This window comes from Cydia amplana, chromosome 15, assembly GCF_948474715.1.
Source record: "Cydia amplana chromosome 15, ilCydAmpl1.1, whole genome shotgun sequence".
In the NCBI taxonomy this organism is placed as follows: domain Eukaryota; kingdom Metazoa; phylum Arthropoda; class Insecta; order Lepidoptera; family Tortricidae; genus Cydia; species Cydia amplana.
This window is the reverse complement of record NC_086083.1, coordinates 14,862,104-14,877,061: the sequence shown is the minus strand read 5'-3', so window position 1 is coordinate 14,877,061 and position 14,958 is coordinate 14,862,104. Positions and strand designations below refer to the sequence as shown.

The following is a 14,958-nucleotide window of genomic DNA, read 5'->3' as shown; positions in this document are numbered from 1 at the left end:
GTTCTAAAGTTCTAAGCCTCCTACCAACATTGGCCCAACACAGCCAACTTATAATCTCGAGCCATTAGGCGGCGCACGATTTCACCTTTGTCGTTGGTAGCGACATCTGCAAATAGTTCGCATTAATCTGGTACTATCGTGCTTTTACTATATACCCATAGTAGACATGCAAATAAGGGCTTAAAAAGTTGATTGAGGAACGGTCAAAAATATAATAAACTCTATGTGAAACAAAAGCCGTTTTTTAAAGAAAATGAACTTTTTCATGACCCTGGGATTTAAGGTGTCTATAGAATACGGTAACCGCTTACAATAAGGCGGGTTGTATGCTTAATTATGAACTTCCACCAACGTGGTATAAAATAAAACGTAACTGCTATTCCAGTTATCCTATAGTTACCCTAAGTAAACAAATAAGTAAATTAAAAGATCCAATTATTTAACACGGTAGTTTATTTTCTGAAATGGAAATTTTGCAGGTTTTGCTAAGTTTACAATTTCTAACCCCATAACCCATTTTAATACATGAATATTTGACGCAAACTGCTCAAATTATCATTTCTTAAAAGCACTTAAAAATAAAAAGAAGTATACCTTTAAATCACATGGTTAAACATTCACGTGCAGCTAATCGATATAGCTTAATGACAGCACTATCAGTCAACTAGCGTCCTGATTGGCTCGCCTCATTTGTTCCAACCAGCTCGTATATTCACACGACTAGTGTAAGCGACAAGTCGACTTCTAGATCAACAAGTGTATCGGACCAAGATAATTTTGCACCGACTTTGATATGACAAAGTGTCAGTTATGACAGTGAAGTCTAAATCTGACATCCGTGATTCACTCTAAAACGCTTTAGGCGAGACGACACGCCTAGGCATTAGCCGTCGATGTCTGTATGTCGTGGCCGGTATTTTTTTCAATTATCTCTTTTTACGCAATGCATAATTGTTACCCACTATCTTTAAGTAAAATTCAACTTCTATCGTCATTTATTTTATGGGTAATCTATAATACTGAGGGGCTACCGCGAAAACCGAAATTCGCAAAATGCCCATCTTTCTCTGCTCTTCTTCGATTTGATTTTCGCGGTTACAGCCCTGGTTAGTTCGAGAGCCCGCCCATATAGCGATCGCAATGACACTGCTTGCAATACATTACCTGCTCACTGTTTAACCATTCAAACTAAGCACTTAATGCCCTGCACAAATTAAAAGCACCAACTTATCTTAACTACAATTTTAATGCACGAGACGAGTTATAAACCCTAGTGATGGCTTGGGTTAGTAGTCGGTATCGATTCTAGAGAACAAATGTTTTTTACAACATTAAAAAACCGTCAATTCGCCTACACAAAACCATTCAAAAATTCCCAACTATGGTCGAAAAATTTATTCGAATATCTTCGTGTAGGTTTGACTATAATTTGAAAGACGGAGTTCTAAGGCCAAATATTTTTATGAATGGGAGAAAAATCCCTGAAAAAAACAGATGGAATTGGTACCTACTAGTACTTAATTACGCATTGAATTGTTGATCATATATTGTACTATTGGACTATATTCGTTTCTAGGTTTTATTTCACGGATCTAAAATATTATGAAGCCCTAAACTATTTCACTGTACTGACATTTATAAAGTACCTAACATATTTATAATTGCCCACAAAGATCTTACCTATTCATATTATTTACATATTCCGAAAAAAACTTGATTTGACCTACCGATAAAGAATAGCGTAGATATTGATACAGTTTAAGAAATAAAAATAGTTTTCTATAAATTATGTCAATACACACATTTGCCTAATTTATAACCCGCCGCAACTACTCTATTAAGATCGTAATCAGCTTCAGATTTTTATCTATATAAACTTAGTCGAGATATTTCGTAAAGACAATAAAAATAAACGCTCATTTACATAAAATAAGAATTGAAATCCAGTTGATCTATAAAAAACCGTTTTTATAGTTTTATCGATACTTCGTTACAGCACTAGCTAATGAAACTGGAAACTAATAAATGGAAGAATGAAATCCCTATTGCGAAATTCGACAAGTCCGCGGCACTAAATCGGAAAACCGGTCGGAAAATACTCGATATGAAAACCCACCTCTACTTTACGATAATGTTGCTAGTTTAAAATTAAAAATAGGACATTTTATAACCTTAACGCATCTTATAACTGGCTGGTTATAAAATACCATTTTGTAAGATGAAAACGCACAGCGAATGGAAGAAAAGCTTAGCCACAATAGGCGTGTCCGATTTTCACTCGCATTGTGCTAGAGCGCAACGGCTATACACCGTCCTTTTCTAACAAAGACGCCGGCGAGATGGGTAACAGAGATAGTCGTCACAATAGACAATTGTTATCCCCACCGCTTGGAAATCGTGCCCTAGTGAAATTTATGTGCGCGAATTTCGTTCGTATTTTGAATTATATATAGATGGTGAGAAGGTAGATAATCCCGTGTCACAGGAAGTGGTTTTATGTGGCCAATAATTTGATTCGTGCTTTATCATTGGGAAGACAAAGGTATTCTGTTTAGGAAGTGGGTTAGGTGGCGTAGGCGTTGCCAACGGTCTATTCTTGTGGAATAATTAGAAATGTCATGCGCAACCTGTCACTCAGTTTTACGAATTCATTTTCTATTTAAAATTTGACGAGAAAAACGAGTTATTACTGTCGTGTCGTCACCCGAGAATTGAGAGTTTCAAAAACATTACAGCTTAGTAAATAATAGTAAGGTATTTTAGGATGAAACAATAATTTTACCGTGACATTAAATCAGAAAACGGTCGAATTCGAAATTCAAAATACCATTCGTAAATTTCACGCGTAGTGACGTGACACGCGCGACACTTGCCGGTTTTAATATCGCCTTTTTATTTTTTAATCAAAAACCTTGTCAACACATGTCCGCGCGGTCCTCTAGTTTTCTTTCACCAACTAATTGGTCTGACACTAACCCCAACAGGAAATATTTTTCAAGAGCGGTTTTTTTATACGAACTTGTTGACACACGATTTTAGCCGCAGTCGGACGATTAAATTTAATGAAAATGACACCTTTAAAAGATGTGTTTCAGCTCGGGGTTAATTATTTGATGTGAATATCTTTGACGTTGATGTTTTACTTGAAACTAGACGTTTTAGTTAAATTTATTTTAGTTTCGTGCGCCGATGTTAAAATAAAACGAAATATCAAAGCATCCACAAACCAGTCATGGCAAAAAATGTCTATGATAGCATTGAAAAAGATGGCCGACGTTAATTCGTTTGTTTTAAATTTTTGAAAAGAGAACGCTCAATGAGGCGCGTCCCCTGATTGACAATTAACGACATCAAACGGGCTTTTTGCGAATTAAGCGTCCGTTTGTGTTTTTTTTTTCAGCGAGCACGGGCGTGGATGCGTTTCGTTTTCATATTTCCGTCTGTCTGTTGTCTATGGGCGTTTATGTATGGAATCCCTCCCTTTGTCGATGTATTTAACGGAGTGCTTTCAGATGAAAATTACTTTCTGTTCGCTTTTGTGGGGGCAGATGAGACTTGTGCGATTGGTTATGAAACGTTCTGTGATGTTTTGTTTGTGAGTAATTAGTGTTATTTAATGACTCCTACGTAATAATTATACCTAATAGGTATGGAGTACAAAACATTACATAAACAAGGTGATTTACTCTTCTGAAACCCTGCTTTTGATGTTGGAAATAATGGGAATGGTGAGCACAAAGTATATGTATTTATGTTTAAACCTAGACAAATCACCACAAAAAAAATATAGGCCAAATATGATCACATGATTTCTGGACGACCATACCCTAAAAAACCTTTAGGCCCACTTGCACCATTACACTAATCCGGGGTTAACCGGTTAAACCTGGAGTCACCATGGTTACCAGTACAATTTGACACTAGGTTAACGGTTTAACCGCTTAACCCGGGTTAGTAGGATGGTGCAAGTGGGCCTTAATAAAACAGGTCCGCTATCATTTCGGCTTTGAAAACTGTTCGGTGTGCGTATTGTAGGGCGGCGCAACAAAGACACTCTCATACTAATAAATGGCAGATAAAAACCCGAACAACACTCGATCACGGCCCAGGGCTGTCGGTTATTGGATGTTGATTACGCTTGTATTTTACGAATGCCGTTTGAATTTATTTCCGAATAAAACATGCCAGTGGCTTTAGCTTAAATAATTTCAGCCACTATTTGTTTTCTACAACGGGTTAATTAAAGATGTGGAAAAATCTTCGAGGTTTTAGTTTACTTTGGGATATGATTGCTTTAAATTGGAAAATATAGATCCGATAACAATTCAATCATAAAATGGTGAAAATCTTTACATGTCATTGTTTAAAAGAAAATCTCGGTGACAAAATATATGAAAATACCATACAGGGACCAGTGTAAAATGCGATCATATTCAACGGGTTCTACCGTAATTGCGATTGCGTGACAAAGGTCTAAGAAGAAGAAAATCTTTTTCTGTTTTTCTCTCATTTTTACGACATACGATATTTATAGAATTTCTAGAAGGACAGAAGAAATTTATCCAGAAAACGCTTAAATTGACAGTACTAATTTATTATTAAGCGTCACTCAAAAGGTCTCCACACTCAGCGTAATGTCAAGATACCACCTAAGGATCTCGACGCTGGTCTGATATTTTCCAGTTTGAAAACACAATTTTAATAACAAACAATCGGCAGCCCTACAATTGTGGAGCAGATTGAAGAGTTCCATAGACGCGCTGCAAATGGGAGCGGCTAATGGCGGCTTGCATTCGCGCGCTTTTAGGGTCCCGTGGGGTCTCCTCCGAGGCAAAGTGCGCTTGACGAAGGCAGCGTACGACCGGTGGTTGTGGAGATTTATGGGATATGGTATGGCCCCCATACCCATACCTTGTTGGCTGTGGCTACCAGTGGAAGAGCCGGTAGACTCATCATCATCATCATCCTGTCCTGGCCGGTTTCGGCCACGGCGACTAGCTATTGAGAGCGACGATCGTGAGCTCTCAGGTGGCTGACGTAGCCTATTTTTGCAGTGAATGTACGACCGCACTCACCGCAGGTCAGCACCCCTCCGACAAAATTTTTGTTGATGACCGCAGGTGGTCGGGCCTTTAACTCCACTCGCCTCTGCTCTACGAAGGCTTGCACTTTTGTACTCACTGTATGCCTCCACCTCGGCCGATCTTATGCCAAAGTTTCCCAGTAGTCTAGCGCTAAGGCGTTCAGCCTTCCAGGATCGCGTTTTCGAACCTCGGCTCAAACCAGGGCATTTCCGGGAACTTACGTAGTTTAATATTAATCAGTCGCTTTTATGCAAAGGAAAACATCGAGAGGATCTTCTGGTACTAATCGCAATAAGGCTTAACTGAAAGATGGCTGTAGTTTTTATAAAAACTGTAGTGCATGCGCTAATTCTTGGGAGTAACTAGGTCACCGAGCAGACCCAGAGACCCCTCCTTTGTTGCCACATAAGCCAGATAAGATAAGATAAAATTTATTTCATTGAAAAATATCCAAAAATTAAGATGTCGACAATCGGTTGATTAACTCAAACTTAATAAAAAAAGAAATTAAATTAATTGACAGAACATCATTCCAATAACTCAACAATGACGTATGCCACCTAAGAAGATGATGATGAGTTGATGATTGAAAAAAAGTTTTCTGACACCTTACATTTTCACATTAGGTACATCGAATACAGTAGCAAAAACCTCCGCACACGACACAGACTCTCGCTTAACGGTTTTTTTTCAAACTCGTCCCTTTGTTGACGTTCGAATTTCGAATCCATTCGAAATAGGCGTTCGATACAGCCGGGTAATTCTCTTTTTTCCACTTTGTTTGCAGCCAGACTGTTTTGTGAGAGTGCCATTATGGATTCTGTGTGTTGCCGGTTTTTTATTTAAAAATAGCGGCCAATACATTTTAAAATAGATACCTATATCGATATATTATATGTTTCTCCTAATCATAGCATGTTTCCATTATCTCCTAAGTTCCGCTTGATAAACTAATCCTACTTTTCATCAAACCGTTATGAATACTTTGCGTTGCCGGTTTTCCTTTAAACCGAAGACAGAGCAATTAAAAACCGGTATTAAACCGTATTTGTCAAGCACTAATAGAGATGATTGATTTTAGGATCTAGATTTAATATTCGAATTCGATATGTTAACGATATTATAATTTGGTGTCGAATGGAAATATCTGATATATTATTATCGACTACTTCGCGAATGCATATTAAATTATTGCATCAAGTCACGCTTAAAGATTTATTATCTTTAATTTGATAAAATAAAAAAATGGTACAAATTAGTTTTTAGATAGAAACGATTTTAATATCACTGCCATTCATCACCTTATCACATTTTCATAAATAACGTCGATGGTGACACTTCCACACTCTATTTACTGCAAATACTTTGTGCACAATTATCTATGATCCGACTTAAAAATCATCTTTAGAAAGCTAACTTTGCACCGACTTGACCAAAACAAAGTGAGGTATGTCATTATCACTAGAAACGTCATATTTTCATAGGAATTTGACAAAAGCGATGACATTCCACAATTTGTCATTCCAAATGCCATACAGAATCAGCTTGGTCCGACCCTAACAAAACATGTTTTCAGCCGCCAAAAAACACCCATAAAAATCCGTTAACACAAACTGTTTTAAAATTCAAACGCCGCCCGAATTATAGATTCCAAATTCGAACACTCGAGAGGCGTCCGTTGACTTGAAAGCAACAAAGTCAATTTGAAAAGAGAATTGGCGCGTAACTAACCTAATTTGTAGAAGGGTAAACAAATGCAGAGGGGACCCTTATTACCTCGGACATTGCGTTATTTAAATCTTTGTCTGGGTTCTTATTGTGCTTCTCGGTTTGTTTACAGGAAATGTTGAGGCAAAAGAACATATAAGTACGAATTAGGTGCCTAAATTAAAGATAAAGATAGTTTACTCAAGAAGGCATAATTAAAATGCGCTTATGAACGTCAAATAAAGCTACACCGGCTCCAACCCTACACCTCTGCCCCGAGAAGATTGGACATGGTCTGAAAATAAAATATATAGTATTGTGTCGTACTGTAAATTGATGACTATATTTTAATAGCTTGTATTTCTCAATTTGAATATGAAAGTCTAGGTGTTCCTTTGTCTTCTGTTAGACATAGTATAGGTGGTTAAAAAAACATGTGAATAAAAATGTGACAAGATGTAGTCCAAGGCACAGAAAAGGTGTAGTTTGGCTATGTACCACTCTCGCACCTCAGACCCCTTTCCTTCAGAGGCCTTTCCTTCTACAATTAACACTTGGAACACCTGGACTCACCTTAGGATGCTCCTGCTGTGTAATAGTTGCTCTAACACCATTTGCAGCTATAGAGTAGTTATAATCATCTCTGACAACTGCCTTTCCTTCTTTAACTAAGATCTAGAACTCCTGGACTCACCTTAGCATGCTCCTGCTGCGCTAACAGCTGCTCCCGCACCATCTGCAGCTGTAGAATCATCTCGGACAGCTGTCTTTCTTTCTCCAGCACACTTTCGCCAGCCAACGCCTGGATTGCTGCCGCGTCTAGTACTCCTCGTCTGTCGCTGTGGGCAAGAAGAACATACGTAAGTTTATTGTAGAAAAAACATTATTGATGCAAGTATTTGTTGGTTGTCTGGAAGAGATCGCACTTTAGCGATAAGACCGCCTGTTGTCTGCCTCTTTTCTTTTGTATATTTTTACTGAGGTGTGCCAATAAAGAGTATTCTATCTATTTTTCGACGGACAGTCATGTTCATATTGCTATTATTCACATCATATTTCACTCAACTTCATAAAAGAGTTTTTAAAACGACCTTCAATTCAATCGCTATTTTGGACCATCTCGATAGCTAGTACCTATACTTACTCACAGGAATGTAATATATGTGTGACTTGTAATTTATACTATGACTACTATGAGTAAACTATGAGATGAGTATGAGTTTGAGTATGACCAAGAATCTGATAAGGATCAATAAACGAGAACCTCAGAACAGGTACATACAACTTAATGTAAGCTCTAGATTCAGTACAAAAAAATAGAAAAAAATGTCGTTCAGTTTTTGTCTACCTGCACCACATAATACAACGCAACTCATCATATAGCAAATGATAACATAGTAATTATACCGCCTTGTCAGCAGACATAAGTTTCAGTATTAACACACACGTAATTATGCATCCAGCTGCATTATGCATGACAACTAGTTTTCAGCGCTGCCGTAATACCAACAAAGATGTACATGCAACTTGGGCTTTCTAGGATAACTACTACTGGTACTCGAAGGGAACTCGATGAAATGTTTTGCTTGTACTGTCAGCAGCAATAGTTGCTAAGCGGGCGAGGTGTTCAAAATGATCATGAAGCGAGTTTATTGTTAATTTCAGCTATCTAAGCCAATGTCTCAAACTATGTATGTTTGTGTCTTGTGTTCCACCGTCGAAACTACAGAGTCGATTTTGGAAAATCAATATAATTAGTGGGTGTCAATCGAATAATCTTTACGACTCAATCAACATAGGGTGTGTTATTAATGTGTTATAATTTTCTTTCGTTTTGTTCAGTTTTTGCAGGCGACGCCTTACAGATCAAAAGACGTGTCACGTCTAAAAGTGAGAAATTCAGCTATTTGGCTACCTGACGTGAAATTAGCTTAATTTTAATTTCGGGGTTCTGTAGTAAGGGTTCCATAGAGCCACGACAAACAGCGAGGACGGCACCGCGGCTGAATTATTAATGCCTCGTCTCCTGCTGCAGCCGATCGGCTTTGTACGGAGACACGCAAAAATATGGGTTTTACAGTATTTCTATTCAAAATAAATAAGTGCCCATTACATTAAATGAAAAATGTTCATCTAATACAAGATTAGTTTGAGATTAGAAAATCACTGGATGTGGTAAAGAAATAATAATATCTAATAAGGGACAGTCAGTTTTCTTTTCTGTTTACTGGCGAGGTATTTATAAAGTAAATGTGTTCCGATCAGAAGCAAAAATGCTTTTCCAGGTTTGGGAGCGTTCAAGTATTACGTAACGCAATTTTGTGACATTTTTGACCCTCCCTCCCCCCATGTAACGCGCCATAACGTTTTTCTGTACCCCCCCCCCCCCCCTAGTAAAACGTTACGTAACCACCAAGTGACCAAGTTTTGTGAAGGTAAAAAATTCCATCTGAAATTTTGAAAAAAAAAACGTTTTAAAAAATGCGTGAGAGAATCTCTCTACGCGACAGTTCTGAAGGGTTAAAAAAACAATGTTACGTAACGCGTAGTTCAAACATCCCTTCCCGCCCCTGTAACGCATCGTAACGTTTTACAAGATCCCCCCCAAATTCGTTACGTAATACTTGAACGCTCCCTTTTCGTCTCGATCCCTGAAATTTTGACCACTCGCCAACTGCTTCTTTGGTCTCTTTTTCAACAACAACCTTGTGTCATTACTAAACTAAAATGGAGTTGCTAGTCAGTGTGATGGCAGGTGGACTAAAATGTTAACAGAATGGTGGCCGCTTTCGGATGAAAGAAGCGCCTGGCTCGTTGGGTGGACGACATCCGAAAGATTGCGGGTCACTTCTGGATGTGATTAGCTCAGGAGCGGGACAAGTGGCGTACTCGAAGAGAGGCCTATGCTCAGCAGTGGGCGATAAAGGGCTGATATGATGATTATGATGATATTCAACAACTATACATTGTAATATTGTCATCATCTCGAATGCAGCTTGTTAAAAGAAAATGCTAAAGTGATAGTAAAACACAGTAAGCGATTGTTAAAACGGCGACCCAAACAGGAAACAAATAAATTCATAAATACACGCAAAGCAAAGGGAAATTATCCATTTCGTATTCTTAAGTTAATTGATTTAAACGGAGCCAAATAAGACCTTTCCCAGCCTTGGGCACAATGGGCCTAACCTGTACTGGCCTTTCTCCCTAAGTACAGTCGGCACATTTTAATTGACATGCAAAAACGACGAAAATGTTGATATACCTATTGTATACTTTTCCATCTTCCCTTGTTTTTATTTTCTTCTACATATTTTATTTGCTTTTCTTCCTTTCCCATATTCCTTAAAACATTCGGTATTTCGGTAACAGTCCCGTGAACATTAGGACATTTACTACACAAACGCAAATAAAATTTCAGTCTCTTTTTTTGTAAATATAATGTCTAAAAGAAGGGAATGCATACTACTTAGAAATACATGATGGCAACTGATTTGAGGAATCTCATCATGAAGGAAGAAATATATTTTATTTTTCCGTAATGGGCCCTACGGAAGACCAGCGCTGGCTTTATAGCTAGCATTATGCTGAGTTGGGTCCATTTCGTGATGCACAGTTATTAATTTCTTCTTTTCTTGCTGTTGTTGTTGTCTGTACATGTCCGTACATGTTTTGTGATCGATACGAATAAAAATCTTTTATCTTTATCTTTTATCTAAGTAGGCATGGTAGGGTTCTTAAGGAAAGGAGTGAAAATTATATAAGTATTTTTATAATAAGAATTGACAACACAAGACACCCCTGGAATTGCAAGCATCCATATTGTTACACGATCGCTCAGGCTGGTATGCTTGTTTGCCACAAAAGTAATAAACCATCCTTATGGTTTCAAAACATGCAGCAGACTGTACGATCTCAGTACACTCATGCATTGTTTCAACTCGATAAGAACTGACGTTCCGAAAACGAGACCCGAACCGGTCGGCAACCGAAAACGTCCTAACCACCAACCATTTCCATAGCCATTACTCTCTTTCACACACAGTAATGGGGCTAATTAACTCGGTTAACTGTTTAACTGTTCGGTTATTCTTCGGTTCATTGTGTGTGTGAGTCAGATTTGCACTTGTTTTTTTGAGTATCGTTTCCTGGTTCTGTCTGAGTTCATTCCTTTTTTGGGGCTTGCCACCATCAGTGCCCCTTTTGTCTTTGCAATAAGTAAGTCAACCCTAAGGGTAGTGAGGGATTCAAGTGTGTTACGCCCAAGATAGAAATCATTTTGCTACCATGTATGTGTCACATTGCTTTTCACATCACCTTTGAGGTAATTATGATGTTTTAAAATATTATTAAAGCTAAAAAAATTATGTGCAAAAAAATTAAAAATTGTGTCCTAGAACAGAAAAGTGGGACTTTGATCCCTCCTAGCAGGGAGGAAAAAGCCTTTTTTCGAATTGGTGATGTGAAAATATATTTTCTCCCCGCTACGCGAGGCCAAGGCAAGACGTAAAACTTTAGACAAACCACGGGCGGTAATTCGTAAAGCCCCAGATCGCATATTTATGGCCCTCACCTACCTGCGATCTGGAGCATTCACGAATTCACCTCCCTAGGTATGTAATGTACTATTTAATCCATATAGGTACGTATTAAATATAGGTCAATTCACAAAAGCTGGCGCGGATTTTCTAGGAAAACGCAACGTTGACAGCTCGAGAAAAATCTAGCGCCATCTCTTATGAATTTACCTGAACTATTTTATTAGACGTTTACTAGAAAAATAGGTCATGAATGCGGTATAACCACACTAATTTATTTAAACTAATTATTGTAGTATTTCAACATATTCGAAAAATAATGTGAATTAAGATCGATTATCATATCTCTTTAAGTACATTGATTAGACAGGTCCAAAAAAAATAAGTAGTAAATATCTGAATAAGTATTCCAAATATTTTGATTTCTCATAATCATTTCATTACCTTTTCTACGGACGGGTAAAAATACAAAAAACAAAATGGCGACGGAATGAACAATCAGCTGTCAACATTGCCAATGGCGGCATCGTCTCGATCAGGGATGTTGCGGATGCAGATTTTTTGACATCCGCGGATGCGGATGCGGATGCGGATTTTTAAAGGCTCACATCCGCGGATGCGGATGCGGATGCGGATGCAAGATACTTAGAAAAGGTACTTAGAAAACGTCAAATATTACATTTTTAGTATTTTTTTATTTAAAAAAATCAAACGTTTAGTATTTGAGCAAGAATATAGGTGCGTTATATTTAATAAACAGTAACTTCGCCGACTTTTCTGGATCTAGACGATTTCGTTATAGGTAATGACGAAATTACCTAGCACTTACGCCGCCGCTAAGACGTTCCTGTACCGACTTGTTCGACATCCGCATCCGCATAAGCTCCGCATCGATTTTATGCGGATGCGGATGCGGATGTTGAAAATAATGCGGATGTTCCGCGGTTGCGGATGCGGATGCGGATGTTCGCAACATCCCTGGTCTCGATGTCAAGTTGACGTTTATTTTCTTGCTCACTGACGCCGACTATTGCGATTTATTGTGATGTACAGACAGCAGCAGAAGTTGCTAAGCGGGCCAGGTGTTCAAAATGATCTTGACGCGACTTTAATGTTAAAGAGAATAAGAGCGTGTCAAGGTAATTTTGAATACCTCGCCCGCTTAGCATCTGCTGCTGAGTCTAACTTTGTAATCGAAACTATGTATAAGCAAAATTGTGACGTTGACGAATAGAGAGCAAGGTTTTTCGTATAAATAAAACTGTAAATAAACCAATTGCCCGGATAATAGCGCCTAGAGTTAGTTAGTTACTTGAAAATTGACAGTGACATCTGTCATTGTCAAATAAGTAGAGTTAGACCAAGATAAGTCTGCAACGATTTTGATAGCACACGCAGTGCAAGTGTTTCTTATTTTAAACTTTAAACTTCTATGAAATTATGACGTATAAAATAACACTTGCACTGATTATGCTATCAATATCGTTGAAGACTTTTCTTTGAGTTTTTTACTTTTTTTGTTCTAACTCTACGACACAATTCGCACAAACAGATAAAAATGAATCTAAATCTAAATCATTTACTAGACAATATAAAACCACTACGGTCTCAAAATTTCAATCAATCTTTCACTTTCATGTCCTATCACACATATCTCATCAAGCAAAACAAGCAACATTTAAAAACAAAAGCCGTATCTGTCTCCAAATTGCATATATTTTACTGCCCTTTTTCTAACAAAACACTAACCTCTCAAAAGTCTGGCGCAAGGGTGACGCCATTAAAATGGATGCCACTGCCAAGGGGTTGGCGCGTTGTTGTGACAATATACAAGGTGGTAAAATAAGACTGTCGTTTTATTTTAGGGAATGAAATGACATGTTTTATGTCGAGAGACAGTTTGTCTGATGTTTTTGTTTACGAAGATGCCATATTGAAGTACATTATTTTAATCTAATTTTAATACGCACTTGTCAAATGTTATTGCAATTGAAAATATAGTTGAAACCAACTACACACACACACACACACATAGGGTTGCCAACCGTACTATATTATATAGTATTGTACTATATTTTGGTTCTCTAGCTGTACTATATACTTTTGGAAAAATATATAGTACGCTAAAATACTATATTTCCGATTAAACGTATATTACACTTATGTTTAGTATTTTATCTAAAAGTACTATATTTTTTCGAAATGTACTATATTTTTGATGCCTTATTCTGGAAAATACTATATTCCACCAAAAAATAGTTGGCAACCCTACACACACACCTGACGGTTTCAATCTCCCACGAAAACTCTGGTGTCGCCTCAACAGACTTAGGACAGGCCATGGACGCTGCTATTACTTTCGGCACAATTGGGGATGGCGAGACTCTGCTCTCTGTGACTGCGGTCAAGAAGCTCAGACTATAGAGCACATCATTCGGCGTTGCCCTCTACACTCTTTCTCAGGCTCCCCGGAAGATCTGTTTAAGTTAACATCCGACGTAATCGCGTGGATCGGGTCCCTGAATGTGGACTTATAATTAAGCTATTTAATGTAAAAATGTTTATGTATATACGCCATACGATTAAATAAAATAACCAACTACATATAAGCATCAAATTAAAGTAGCATTTGTCTGAAAGAAAAAGTAACCTACAATAATAATTTTCTATATCACATTTATAATCAAAACAAAAATAAATCATATAATGCCAAGTCCTCAATTACTAACGAAAAATTTTCAAAGATTAGTGGGAGTTTCGATCAAAACAATCAAATTTTCACACCCTGTATAGCGAGTAACTTTAAAACAAAATATTTTCCCGAAAATAGCGATCTTGAAAATTACAACCTTCAACGCCACCTGACGGTATAATTGTGAATATCTTTTTATAACTTCATTCTTTTATACTTTCCTTAATTTTTAAATATCGTAAGTGACAAGGAAAACTTAGTAACTTACGACATTTTGTTTTTAAAGTCTATTATATTGGTAATTCTTTGATTTTTTCCTCCCTTCGATTCGATCAAACTTTTTAGCATCGCTTTGAAGATTTCGGAAGGTAGTAAATGAGAAAATAATTGCTTCGGCATTATTTGCAGTATCTTTTTAAGTATTTCTATTGGGGTATTAATAGGAAATTAATTAGGTATCGTTTTCAATTATGCTCTTTGAGTTTGAGATGATTGTTTATGGGGATTCTTTCCTTTTTGTTAATGATGGTTATCTGAATTTGAATCTGAAAAGTAAATTACTGTAGATATTGTTTGGTAATTATAAAGAAAACTGCAATGGCAGCAAACTAAAGCATCACGTGATCTGTCACGAAAAAGTAAGCGCCGGAAACTCCGGCCCGAACACGGCCCGGTCTAACATGAGACATCCTTAAAGGATGAATTAGACTTGATCAAGTGAACGTCATCGTCATGTGGTAACAAAGGGTTTTTATTTGTTAAGTTATTTAGTTTTACTCATGCTTAGTTTTATTTTAGTTTATAATTTGTATGTTTATGATAACTCAAATATTATTTAAAATAAAGGGCAAAACATATGACGGTGATTAAACGACATTTTACAACTTCGCAGCGCTGACGCGGCTGACGTCACAGACAGAAAGTATGAATAATTGAT

The 14,958-nt window shown here is 37.4% G+C and overlaps 1 protein-coding gene across 1 annotated transcript in view; it reads right to left on the bottom strand.

Moving 5' to 3' along the window:
- LOC134654630 (transcription factor egl-13) overlaps nt 1-14,958 on the bottom strand; it is a 149,432-nt gene that overhangs the window by 64,874 nt on the left and 69,600 nt on the right. The window contains exon 3 of the mRNA XM_063510103.1: nt 7,486-7,630. Within this exon, the coding sequence (XP_063366173.1) occupies nt 7,486-7,630 (145 nt within the window). The remainder of the gene's footprint in view (nt 1-7,485; nt 7,631-14,958) is intronic.